This window comes from Aythya ferina (assembly GCF_964211825.1).
Source record: "Aythya ferina genome assembly, chromosome: 6".
NCBI lineage: Eukaryota > Metazoa > Chordata > Aves > Anseriformes > Anatidae > Aythya > Aythya ferina.
The window spans coordinates 14,844,673-14,857,856 of record NC_140303.1 but is presented as its reverse complement, the minus strand read 5'-3'; the positions used below and the strand labels follow the sequence as shown (position 1 = coordinate 14,857,856).

At 52.3% G+C, this 13,184-nt stretch overlaps 2 protein-coding genes across 8 annotated transcripts in view; one reads left to right on the top strand and one right to left on the bottom strand.

Moving 5' to 3' along the window:
* The window catches only part of KLF7 (KLF transcription factor 7), a 62,834-nt gene extending 56,031 nt beyond the window's left edge, over positions 1–6,803 (bottom strand). The window contains exon 1 of the mRNA XM_084523711.1: positions 6,399–6,803. Coding sequence (XP_084379837.1) covers positions 6,399–6,500 — 102 coding nt within the window. The 5' untranslated portion in view covers positions 6,501–6,803. The remainder of the gene's footprint in view (positions 1–6,398) is intronic.
* Positions 6,804–7,271: 468 nt separating this feature from the next.
* LOC311438951 (uncharacterized protein) overlaps positions 7,272–13,184 on the top strand; it is a 33,911-nt gene continuing 27,998 nt past the window's right edge. For 5 of the 7 annotated variants that reach the window (XR_014694456.1, XR_014694457.1, XR_014694458.1 and 2 more), the window contains exons 1-2: positions 7,272–8,575; positions 9,602–9,752. Coding sequence is in view for 1 of the 7 variants with exons in the window: in XM_084524037.1 (XP_084380163.1) it covers positions 8,495–8,575; positions 9,602–9,752 (232 nt within the window). In the remaining 6 variants the exon portion in view is untranslated. Of the gene's footprint in view, positions 8,576–8,887; positions 9,333–9,601; positions 9,753–13,184 lie in introns of those variants that run through there. The other 2 variants (XR_014694460.1, XR_014694459.1) reach the window with 2 other exon arrangements.

Here is a 13,184-nt window from a genome sequence, read left to right as displayed (position 1 = left end):
GATCCAAGCTGTCTCACTGCCCTGGAGCACAAAGGCTGAGGCGATTTCGTCACAGCAGGGAAGGGAGCCGTGGCCCCTGCTGCGCCAGGCAGCCCCGTCCTCACCAGATGCTGCCAGGCCAGGGGTGCAAACACGGCCCGGCTGGCACAGGGCCGAGCGGGCTCCTTCTGACACGTGCACACATCTCCCTACCCGAGCCAGCTTTCCAGCTGATACAATAGCAGCACTTTCTTAATGCTGCTGGAATCAAGTAACTGCTGGAAAGCCTGTCTTTTTGGTTTTTAAGAGTAAAAACACAATTTTTGAACTCAAAGTAGCAATGCTAGGAAGGAGACACAGCCGAAAGAGTACCAAACTCAGGCACTCAAACACACGTACTGCCTATCAAGACTGACGTCAAGAGAAGAAAACTTGGCTGGTCTCAAATACATCTGGGGAATATACCTTTTTAAGATCTATGCTCCAAACCTGTTCTCTACCCAGCAACTTTTAGGAGGAAGGGAGGTTCTTTCCCTGGCGGGTTTGTTTTGTTTGTTTGCTGCAGAATCAGCTGAGGCCGGCAGTACAAGTGAATCCAGACTCGTCTGGACCATGTCAGCAGCAGTCACGCACAGTACAAAGAGGACCTGTGCGGAGGGGGAATTCATAGATGACCTATTGCTATGACTTGAGCCTGAAAGAAACCACAGAAATGGGCACTCACTGCTCGTGAGCAATGCTGGGAGTTTGGAAGTAGTGGGGTGTTGTAGATGAATATGTATGAGAACAGGCAGGAGGCACCTGAGAGTCTAGAGAAACTGAGAAGAAAATAAGAGTGACTTAGCACCACTCTTGAAAACACTTTATTAACACTCCAGAATTCAGCTTTACCATCAAATAGAAAAACTCCCACCAATTACAATACCCACAAATGATTTTTATGACATTTTGAGTGTGGTGATCAATATCCTCCAGTGTTTTTTCCCCTCTGAAGGATGTGACGAACTTGGTGTGAGGTATACTATTACACTTAACACACTGTACGCCAGTGTTGCTCAGCCAGTGAGCAAACCCCCTTTGTTTTATAAGAACAATTGCAATCACGGTTGTGCATGTGCAGCTACAGAGTCAAACAGCTTCCTTCTTGCTTCCCTACAATGTGTCCCAATGCAGAATGGAGATGATGCTTCTCAGTGGAAAGTCATTCGGAAAAGCCTCAAAAATATGACAATATCCAGAAAAAATAAAAATAAAAATAAATGTCCCCCACCCTGGAAAGCTTAAGTGTGAAATTACTGCATTGTACTGAAGACCTTCTGCCATTTCCATGTGGAAGTATTGCATTGCAGACTCGCTATATATCACAATTTTTATGTAACCTACTCAAGTCTATGCACTGCCTATTTAATAGGACATAAAGACATGGGTGGGTTGGGGGCTGTGAAGGTTAAAGCATCCCAAACAAATAAAAGAAGGCATTTTCTAGTTAATATCCACAGTATGATTGTGCATTGCTGAAAACTATGTACCCTATTTCAAAAGCACCTGCCACACACAGAAGCCACACACAAAATCAGCTGTTTAACATTTACAACATGGATTGCAGGGCTCCACACTTTCACAACACCAAGAACTAATCATTTCTAACAGACTCTGCAATTAAGGAATCGCAAAACAATACAGGCTGCAGTTTCCAGTTTGACTTTCTATTTCTCCATCTCCTTCTATAGTGTGAAAAGAGCTTGCTTTCAGCACATGGAGCAAGTGGAGAGCCTGCACGGATAAATGGACTGGTGCTCAGAGTCTGAAATACACTGCAGTACACATGTGGCTGTTCTTGGAAGTCAACCATTTCTGCAAGTTATTCTCAAGAGGCATGATGTACTATAAGCACTTAAGAAATGTGTTACACTGTGACTGGAACCAAGATGAAATAGCAATATTAAAAGAGATGGTTTAGTTTATGTAGTGGCCAACTATGCCATTAAACTAGAACAATGGAGGCGATGGGCAGGCAGGAATGTTCTCCAGTGTGATTTATGCCTTTCCAGTAGCAGTGGAAATTTTTCCTATAGGCCTGAAAATGACGTTGTCTCCCAAATAGAAGTCAGCGTTGAGATGTAAGGGTTCTACCAGACCAGTCACCCTGGGATACTCTGCTCTCACACAGCACAGGGACCTCAGAGCCCCTTGCCAAGATGGGTCATTTCAGCCTCCCGGCCCCACAAAGACCATGCCTCTGTAGTGTTGTTCTCAGTCATTTCAGAACAGGGTAAAATGAGGCCTGAAGACCTGATTAAAAATACACAAAGGTTCTACCACAGAGTCAAGGGCAAAACAAAGGTTTCCTTGATCCCGTGCTTTACAGGAAATGCACATCTCCCTTAGAAGGATCATGGCTTGCTGCAGCTGAGAGCAACTGAGTCAGCCAAGGCAGGAGGAAATGTTATCGGGCAGTGGTTATCAAGCAAACAATACAAGGCTATTCCCACCAGTAAGGCCTGTGACACGTGTGGGAAAGGCTGGCTGCCTTTTAGTGTAAGCCAGAGCGTGACACTTAAACCCTGCTGATTTTGTACTTCTGCTGAATCAGCTGCACTCACAGCAGCCGGGTGCATCTACCTGCTCCTGGTGCCGCTGTGCTCTGGCAACACAGGGATCGCCGTGCCAGAAGTTGCCCTGTGCCCCCCCCCGAAAATGAGGAGAGCCCCCAGATGTCTCCTGATCACACCTCTGAGCACACACAGAGGACAGCAGGGGTGGGCTGAAGTGCTGCACCTAGAAGAGACAAATCTGACTACAGAAGATGCCCTCTGCTGTTGATCTTCTAATGACCCCTCACACAATGTGAGGGCCCAGCACGAGGAACAGGCTGAAGCCCCGAGCCCAACCCTGCAACCACCTCCCCCAAAACCAGCCCTCGACAGAGCCACGAGGCGCTCCCCAGCTTTGTGCTGCTCTCTCCACAGCCCACTCCCAGTCCTGGGGACACCTCGCCAGACACCTACCCCTGAGCAACGTGCGTGGGATTACAGCTCCTCACGCTGCACAGCCGCAGCCACGCAGGGGCTGGGATTTCCCCTGGGCAGGTTATAAATCACCGAGCAAGCTCACAGGGATGGAGAGCAGCGGGGACAGCGAGCAGCTCGTGTGGTTCACAGCACGGCGAGGACGGAGCGCCAGGCAGAAGCAGACAGACACTGAGACACCAGCCAGCTGGCGTGCAGCAAGCGCCGGGTTTTTCAATGCCCAGCCCACCTCTTTCTTTAATCTCTTGTAGTGCCATGGCTGCACGAGGCTGCTGGAAAAGACCAAACAAAGTTCTCTCCCTCTGGATGAAGCTGTGCTGTGGACTACTCATCAGATCCTGACCTCTCCACTCCAAGACGAAACCCTCCTGACCTCCAGAGCACTTCACCTGAAGGAGGACACTCAGAGCTGACATAGCAAAGCTAAGCTTTTGTTGCCTGAAAACCAAGCCCACCAACACGTGCTTTAAAAATAACGTGAAATGCATCATGGATTCAGTTCCAGCTTCCACTCCAGGTATTGCCACTTTTACTATGTGTACTACGTCCAGGATGGAGTGAGAGGTTTTTTGTTTGTATTTTTCTCCTGAAAAGGAAACCTACAGAAGAGATGACAATCTCTTCCTCCCCCGAATCCACTTGCGTTACACATAGCGCGGGGCTGCTCTCATGCAACTCCGGCGCTGATTGGTAAATGCGTAAATGCCAAACTTGCTCACATTTCTCTTGTAGTAGGAAGGAACAAGGGAGAGAGGATCAGCTGACCGCACGCAAGCATTTAGCAACCTGCCTGTGCTGTCAGTGCCCCCTGTGAGTGATGGCTGTTTCCCAATCGGAAACATGAGCAACTGCCCCAGCTGGGTAGTCCTCAGCCAGCAGCTACAAAAGCGTGGTCCTGACTCAGGAAAAGAGGCAGACAGACAGGACTGTGGCAGCAAGCTCACCCCAAGGCGCTCTCCAATTTTCAGCAAGGCAATTGCATTGTTTATGGTATCACAAGAGCCCCCAAACCGAGCGGCAGCAATTGGCACGAGCCAGCCTCTCCCCATCGAGGACGGACAGCCGGCTAGCACAACAAACTTGAGCTCACAGCCTGATGAGGAAGCCTGCTCTTGACCCACACAACTACTTCCCCCCATTTCAGAGACTCTGAGGCAATCTCCGGGGGACGCTGCTCTGATGCTGTCAGGAGCACTGCTCTGGAGCCTCCAGGGAGCTCAGGTCTTTTCATGGGAGTGGAGGCAAGACCCCTTCAAGCACCTTCACCCCGAATTAAAGCTGCTGCTTCCCTACCCCAGTGCTTCACACAGGGGTTGGCAACTGCCCTGCCAGCTGTCTTCCTGAGGGTCTCAACTGCACCCTGACAGCTCTGAGGGGTACCTTTGGGTACACACACATGCACATGTGTGTGCCCTGTGTACCCAGGTTGCTATGGTTTGCCTTAAGCAATCAAATCCCTAATACCAGGCTATGTTTGCAAGCAGTTCAGCAGACTGAAATCGGGGTCTCTGTGTCAGTGGGTCTGCCAAGCCTGCATGCTAGCACGCTCTGTGCAGCTCCCACTAGTCACCTACTGGGTCAGCTCCCCTGTTGTCTGCAAGGACGGTCCAGGCAGCAACAGGGGAAAAAATTAAACTGCAAATACAGGATGCATTATGAGACATCGGGCACTGGTTGGAAAATCTGGGGGAAAATAAGGGAAAATGTAATAAATTATTTCCAAGTTTTCCTTTTCCAACATACGTGGGGTTTAACCAGGAGAGTATTAAGTTTAAATCCTGTCAGTAATAGCGGGCTCGGGTAGTACATTGCACTGTATAAACCAAGCTGCTGCTCTTCCACACATAAAAGAAGGCAGCAGGAGACAGAGTATCATGCACAGCACTGCCTAGAGCATGCTGGCTATGTCAACAGATTATCTCGCTTTGGACTGCCTGGGCTGTTACTAATATGCAACTGATCCAACAACAGCGATGCTATGAAATTATTTTCCTTAATGAAATTATATCAACCTCTTCAGTTTAATTAGCATGTTAGAATTATAAAAGGAAAGCAGATGTGACCACCATGGATGTGCGAGCTGAATATTAATAACAAAAAGCACCCCCACCCCCTCGGTGGAGAAAGCAAAGTTGGATCGGTCATTTCGCAGATGAAATCCCGAACGTGTTCACACCGCGGCTGTCAGTAAGCCTCTCCCAGGTGTGCGTGTACACACAAGGCTGGAGCCCACACAGTTTTAGCAGGGCGAACCTTTAAAGACCCAGCCACAGTCCAGCGGATGACAAAGCTACAGCCCCTGCCGAGCGCCCGTCTGCGTTTCTGCCTGCACACACACCGGCAAGGAGCACGAAATGAACGTCCCAGGCTGTCACTGGAGAACTAGCACACGTTGCCCCTGTGCTAGCCAAGCCTAACGGGAGTGCCTGCAAGACGCAGCCCCGTGGCTCCTCATCCCCAAAGTGACAGTGCCGTGGGGCCGGGCAGCGTGCTCACACATGTCATCCAGCCACACCGCTGCTCTTGCCAGCCAGCACGTCTTGTTTTTCTTTTAAAAAGACACCAGTTCACAGACAGACCCCCTCTGCCAGAGCACCACAGCAGCACCCAGCTCTGCCGCTTCCCTCGGCATCCCAGCAGAGAGCTGTTCGCAGGGCTGGGCATCTGGGCACACGGTTTGTTTGTACAGCTCCTTTCTGTCACCTGCTCTTCTCCTGGGTGTTACTCGGTCACTAATTGTCATTTTCACACGTCGGTGAGGCTTGATTTCCCCTGTCAGAAGTGCCCCAGCTCTCTCTGCGCGTTAACCCTACGGAGCCTCCGAGCACGCGGGCTGGCTGGCACCAGCCTGAGGCGGCATTGTCTGGCCGCACAGCCAGCGTGCGCTGCTCCCCTCCTTCCAGAAGAAGGGAAAACATGAAAAATTAAAAAATCACTCGCCCCCCTAGCCAGGGGATTCAGCCTACAGCCCTCGCTGGTGCCCCCACACACCTGCCCACCTCGTCCTGGTTTCTGGTGACAGGAACACCTGAACCCCGGACGATCCGTGCCGGTTGTCAGCACCGGCTGGAAGTGATCAGCCTGGAAAGACCAAGCAGGAAGAAAACAGTAACGAAACCCCAGCCGAAAAACGGGGTGAGGAGAGCGGTGCTCACCAAGCCAAGCCCCGGCGGCTGTCAGCGGCCCCCAGGTTCCCCTCGGGGGGGGGGGGGGGAAACCAGGCAGCTGAGGGTCTGCCCACGCGGAAAAAATAATAATAATTAAAAACAAAAAACAAAAAAACAACAACACAGCGACAAAAAAACCATCCTGACCGACCAACCCTGAACCGAGGAAGCAGAACGGAGCCGCGGCCGCAAAGGCACCGAGGATGCGAAGCGAAGCATTCACCTGCTGCCAGTTCTCCTCCAGGGACGGCAACGCGGAGAAGTAGCCGGTGTCGTGGACGAGCTGCAGCTCCTGGAAGATGCTGTAACTCGCCAGGACATCCATGCTGCCGCCGCCGAGCACGGCCCCCGCTCTCTGCCCGCCTGTGCGTGTGTTTGTGTGCTCTGCTGGGGCTGGTCGCGAGCATAAAAAAAAAAATTAAAAAAATAAAAATAAAAAATAAAATAAAAGAGGAAAAGCGGCCGACGGTGGAGCCGGCGGCCCCGGGGCTTTGTTGTGTTTCGGGCACAGTTTGGGAAAATAAAAGGAAAGGGGGGGAAGGGAGAGAGGGAAGGAGGGAGGGAGGGAGGGAGGACGGGGGACCCTCAGCGCCGGGGGCCGGGCGCGCACCGAGCTCCGAGCACCCCGCGGCCGCCGCACCGGGGCTCGCGCTCGTGCCCGCCGCCGCGCAGCCCCGCGCCGCGGCCATGCGCGCTCCCGCGGCCCCCCCCCCTGTTGTCGGGAGCCCGCAGCGCCCCCCCCGGCCCCCCCTCCCGCGCCGGTTCCCTCAGAGGAGCAGGCCCCGCCCCCGCCGCCCCGCCCCGCCCCCGCGCGCGGCCCACTCAGGCCGCGCGTGACCATGTAAGGCAAACGGCGGGGCGGGAGGGGCGGGGCCGAGGCGCGCCTGAAGTCACTGCCGCCCAATGGCGGCGCGGGATGGCGGGGAGAGGGGCGGGGCCTGGCTTCGGATTGGGCGGCGGCGCGGCTCCCGCCTCCCGCCCGCTGCTGGCGGGGCGGTGCGCGGCGAGCTATTTTTAGGGCGCTATATAAGGGGGCGGCGGGGCGCGCGGCAGCGGCAGAGCGCGGCGGGGGCGGGCGGCGGAGGATGGTACGGGAGGCTCTGCGCCCGCCACAGCGCCCGGCCGGCTGAAGGGCCGGGGGCGCTGCCCCCGGGGGGTGCTCTGGTGGCCTCTGTGGTGTGTGGTGCTCACTGAGCTCCTGTGGTGCTGGCTTCTGGTGTTTGTACACGTGGAGAGGCCGCAGAGGATGTGAGCATCTGAAGGAGATGGGCTCAGCAATGCCATAAACCCCTTGTCTTATGTGCTGTGGTGCCACCAGCCCCATGGCCATAGCCCTATCCTGCCACCAGGCTGCTGGTCCAGCATCACCCGCCCCCATGGGGCCAGGTGTCCCCTCAGCAGATGCTGCAGGGCCATGTGGTTTTGCAGCAGTCCCTTCACGCTCTCCCTGCTCCCCATGCCCATGTCCGTGCTCCCCGCTGCCTCCCCCGCAGCCCAGTGAGCGTGCCTGGCCTCAGCTGGCACAAATTGGTGCAGTGCTGCTCCCGCATGCACGGCTCGTCCCAGGTGTCCTGCCCGGATTGATGTGAAAATATGAGGCAGCAAAACTCATCAGCGTTAATTAGTTCATGGTATGTTTTCTTTCCTGGTGATGAAGACAAATTGCCTTCTCCAAGACCGGGCCCATGTTAACAATTTTGAATGCTGCGTTTGGAGAAGGCCTCTGAGAATAAGCCTCCCGCTGCCCACGCTGTGGCTGCACCAAGCCACAGATCCTCCAAGGTGCTGTAGGCTGACACTGCTCATACATCTTTTTATATAAAAAGAGTGAGCACCGCACCCTCGTTTGGGGAAGCAAAATGTGGTGGGAAATGGAGCTGTAACAGAAGGCTGTAATTGGGAGAGACCAGTCAGAGACTGTTAGTTTTTTCAAGTAAATGTTCTCAGCTGTGTGGAAATACCTCTTGTGCGGACACTTGTGCTACAGAAGTGGCTGGTGGCAGTCTGCATATGGCTTTCACCCCTAGGCAAAGGCTCAGGGTGGTCTGGGGGCAGCTCACCTGCAGCTGGCCGTGGCAGGGATGCCTGCTTCTCACCCTTTGCCTCAGGAGCCGTCAGTTGCCTCCAGCAGGCCCACCTCCAGCACCTTCAGCTTTGCAGAAGAGCCGGGTGTGAGACTGGACGTGAATAATAAACTGATCATTCTCATCAGTACACCCACAGAAGTGGAAATGCGCATGTTAGCGGGAAGGCGAGAGGGAAGGTCAGCGCGGCGTGTGCTGCTGGAGGTCCTGCAGGCGGTCGTTACCGATTCCAGGCATGCCTCGGGCTGGCACAGCGACACATTCCTGGGACACCTTGAAGACGGAGGAGGGAACTGATCTGAGATGGTCAGAGCTGGTAAGAAGCAGCACCTGGGTGTTGTAGCACAGCTCCTGCTCCCAGAGGTTTACTTAAGAAATACCAGTTTCAGAAAAAGCTTCTAAAAGCATTGCTCCTTAAGAGCTGGTCAGAATAAGGCCATATGCATATGTAGAGGCTGCTTCTGACCTCAGCTAGGCAACAGGACAAAAGCAATAAAGGTTTATGGCGAATGCTGCTTAAACATACACTTTTATCTTCAAATTCTGTGATTCCTGTGGTTGAAAAACATTTTGGTACTGTAATTCTGACCTTGTTAAGCATACTACCCTTTTATTTAATAGGATGTATAGTGCTCTGATTGGCAAGCCTCTGCTCTAACACAGGTGTGAAAGAAGTGGCCTGTGTGAGCTGTGGGTTGGTCAGTTTTGGTTGCAAAGCTCTGCACCTATGAGTTGCTGTGTGCAGACGGCCCAGGGATCCCCTCTGCTGTGATAAAGAGTCATGTCTGCTTGCTACCGAGTAGCCCTGGCTTGGATTGACACTTAAAATCCCTGTTAGCCCATCTTGAACTTTCTGCTGAGGGCATGCCCTTGTAGGAGCAGCCTCTCTTCCCCCCTCAGGGTGAAGGTTGTTCTCTGGTGGAGCTCAGCTGCTTTTCCCCAGCAAAGAGCCCTGCCTGTGCCCAGGCACAGCGTAACTGATGGCCGGATCCGGTGAGCAGATGCTGGTCTGCTGCTCTGGCTGTCTACGTGAGGAATTGTCTGAGGGCAGGATTTTGGCTGCGAGCCGTGAGGTGAAGAGCTGGGCTACAGATCTGGCCGCTTGCCTGGGTGGTTTCCAGGCAGACATTGCATTTTTATTGTCTTGGATACTCTGCTTTGGAGGTCACTTGAAAAAAGCAGAATGGGGTTATTGCTGTGCAGAAGTAGAAAAGTCTGGACAAAAAATGAATGTGGTGATACGCTGGGTGTTAACGCTCTCGCTTCAGCATCTGGGGTAGCATATACCTGTGCTAACCCAAAGGTAATGGAAAGCAATTTTTACCATGCTCTTGTTTTGCAGGCTGTGCTGACCTTACTCCTGGCAGATAGCCACTCAACCCTCTCTGGCCCAACCACGCCACCCACCAGAGAGCAACGCAATCAAATGTGGAGGAGGAGCACCACCACTACGCTGCCGGGCTCAAGGGCACAAAGGACTGTACAACACTCAGGTAAAGCTGAAAGCTGGACCTGTGGGAAGTGTAAGGAGGAACATTTCAGCCCTAGCACAAAATTGTCCTGAAATGAGTAAAGAGAATAATCTGGAAGGTGAAAGGATCTCTTTAGGACAGCTCCAAACTTCATCACTGCTGTGACTTGTGGAAATGTTGGGAAGATGCAGGGAGGTGGTACCCAGCTAGCTTAGTTCTCTGGGCTGTGCTGAAAAACAAAGCCTGATGCTTTGAGGGAAGTTGAGATAATAGTTGGACGGGCCTGTTCTGGTTCTGAACTGGAGGCTTTTGGCCCCCATGGTCCTGAAAGGGCACTGCACACTCAGAACTTACCAGAAATGAGTTTTCAGTTTGGGGAAGGAGTCTTCATCTGCTGTGGTTGGTTCACGTGCTGTAAGGTTTTGCATTGCTTGCTATCATTTATATCTTAGAACTATGTCTGTTTGCATCGATATCAGTCTGTAAAGAGTAAAGCAGTGCTGTAAAGGCAAGTAGTGTAGCATACTGCTGTGCACAGACCAGTATGGTGATGGGTCAAAGCTTCCAGCAGCGTGTAGTAGGTACAACCACAGTGTTAGTGGGAGGACATGTGAATTCCTTTGGGTCCTACTGAGAGCTCTGAACCCATCTGCAGCTAACCAATTCTTCTGTCTTACCAGTCCTGAACCTTTAACCAGCTGTCTGTCCTTCTCAGAGAAGTGATGTGGCTGTATAACCCTCCCCCTCACTCCCCTTGTCCTCCAGATTGTGCTACAAATCTATAAATCATATAAGAGTAGACCGGTACTAGAGGAGTAAAGTTGTTCTCAGTTCCTGGCTGTACCTGTGCTCCCAGCCTCTGGGGATGACAAAGGTCAGCGTGTGTGCATGCAAAGCAGAGACCTCCGCCTCTTGCCCAAAGTGATCTTCGTGTTCCTGAACCTCTTTGCAAGGGCAGTTATCATTACTATTCAGCCGGTGTTCAGCATCTGACATAAACAGTCTCTGATCATATTAGTAGGCTCTCAGGTACTTCTACAGTACAAATAATAAATAATAATGAGCTGCAAGGAAGACCTTTGAGTTTTGGATGTCTGCTCAGGCTGGGCTCTTACAGCTTCCACCTGATGCATCTGCTTGGAAGACCCTTCTGGGCTGCTGTTGCTGGCAGTGCAGCAATGCTGCCCAAAAGAGTGGGCTGGGAATAGGGCCCCTTTGTTCTTGGCATGAAGGAAAAGGTGGTCCTCAGCCCAGGGAAGTCTGCTTGGAAGTGTGGTAGGGTGGGTTCCTGTGTGGTGGTGGCTTGGTTGTCTTGATGGTCACGCTGAGGACAGCGGGACTTTTCCTCACGTGTTGGGTGCGAAGAAGTGCCAGCCCTGGGCAGAGGCCATGGCTTTTTGTCCCTCTGCTGCACACTTCAATGTAAAAATACAAACTGGTGCCATGGGAGATGTTGTGCGGCTGTTACCAGACATGAGAGAGACACATTTGTGCGTGGAATCTCTGGGCTGGTGGCCTTTTAATGACTGAGCTGGATTACACTCAGGAAATGTATAGGAAACCTTCCAGTAAAATAGAAGGATACTTGAATGGTTCAGCAGCTGGTAACTGGGGACTGGCTTGCGTTATTACATACATTACTCTGGACAAAGTGTTGGTTCGTATTTGCTGTAGCCAGCAGGAGCTCTTTTTAGAAGAGCTGGCGTTGCAGCACAGGTAGCACATCCAGCACGGGGGGCTTGCTGCGCGTGGCTCTTTGGTGGCACCGCAGGGAATACCTGTGCCAGTTGGTGCCTGTGCAAAGGAGAAGGCTGTCCAGAAAGCAGGGGTTACAGCAGCATTGCTGGTTTTTTTCTTTCTAGTCTTGTCACAGATGAAAGAAATGCAATGCATTCAAAGCAAAACTTGTCTTCAGCTGGAAGCTGTGAGACTCTCTTACTGTGCTGTTTTCACAGCCTCTTGGGGTTTCTCTCTAGTCCCGTTCCTTACAAAAAGCTGCTGAAGATGTGGCTCTCAGTAAAGCGTGGATGTGTGAATTAACGAGGAAATGCCTGAGTGCAGGGAATGAAAATCAAGGCTCCGAGCTCGCTTGTCAGAGCCAGTCGTGCTGGGTGCAGGCAGGTGCTGCAGCTGTTCCCATGCACAAAGAACGAAATGCCTGGCTTGGCACCAGCACGCACCTCACAACAGCAACCAAGCCTTGTACAAACAGTGAGGACCAGAGCCCAGCTCAACTCCAGGCCAATTTCCCTGCTCTGGTTTGTTGGTTGGGCTGCTGTCTCGACATCACCTGAGTATTGCAGCATTTCTCCCCCTAAAGAGCATCTCTTTGGGGACTGATGTTGTATGAAACGAGACAGAAATGGTTTTTCCCTTGGGCAGCCCCTTCCCACCCCAACACCAGCTGTGCTTCCTGCATTTTTCCATCTGTCAGCACTAACCCTACCTGAAGACAGACCTTTGACCAAGGCCCTGCAGCCATGGTCCGTAAGAAGAACTGCTCACAGCCAAATTCTTCTTGGGGCTCAGCCCTCACAGCCAGGCAGCTGTGGACTGCTGAAATGGAAGTGGAAGGATCTTTTTTAGAGGGAGAGCCTGTCCTTAGCCTGTCTCCCACCGTGCTTTTTGTTCCTTGGGATTTCCCAAGAGGATCAATGGGGCTCTGCTGAGCATCTCATACCCATACAACCTGTGTTGCATAGGGGGTCAGGTGGATACCTGGCTGCTGGTAGAAAGGCAGCAGCATTGATCCTGGGGTATTGGTTGCACAATATGAGACCTCATGGGTTAAATGCAAGAGAGACAAAGCTTTGTCCAAACTCACAAAGTGAGTCAGATCTCAGAATGAATCTGGATCCTCTCAAAGGGCAGATTAATGCCCAGGGACTGGCCTGTAGCTGCTGTACCTGCTCCCTCGGAGCCTTTTGTGATGGGAGAAAACTCCTGGCTCCCCGCGTCGATTCATGAGACAAGAGCTCTGCTGAGCTGTCGTTTCCTCCAGGGCAGTGCTCAGCAGGGTAGTCAGCAGTTTGTCATCCCTGCCCTTTCTACCCGTAGCAATTGCTGCCACCAGTGAGTAATTGGTTATTATTATTAAAGCCATGGGGAATGTTATGAGATTGTTTTATAAGGGGTGGGGGGAATTGTTTTATAAAATGGAGGGCACCAGCACAGCTTCTCTTCTCTGTAACGGGAGGTAAATACCTGCAGAAGGTGAGCTGGGAGGTTGTTCTTTCTGAGGAAAGAAGGAAAGCAAGAGGTGATACAAGTGATAAGTGGCAGCTGAGGAGATCTGAGCCTTGTTCTGCAATCCCCTGCCTCGAGAGCTGATTTATGGGTAGCTGAGGGTAAAGATGCTGGGCGTAATCCTTCCTGACGGAGCTCTGTACAGCCAAAGGCAGGTGCCGGTTGTGTGTGGTGGATTCGTGCTGATTTCTGAAGCCAAGAGTTAAG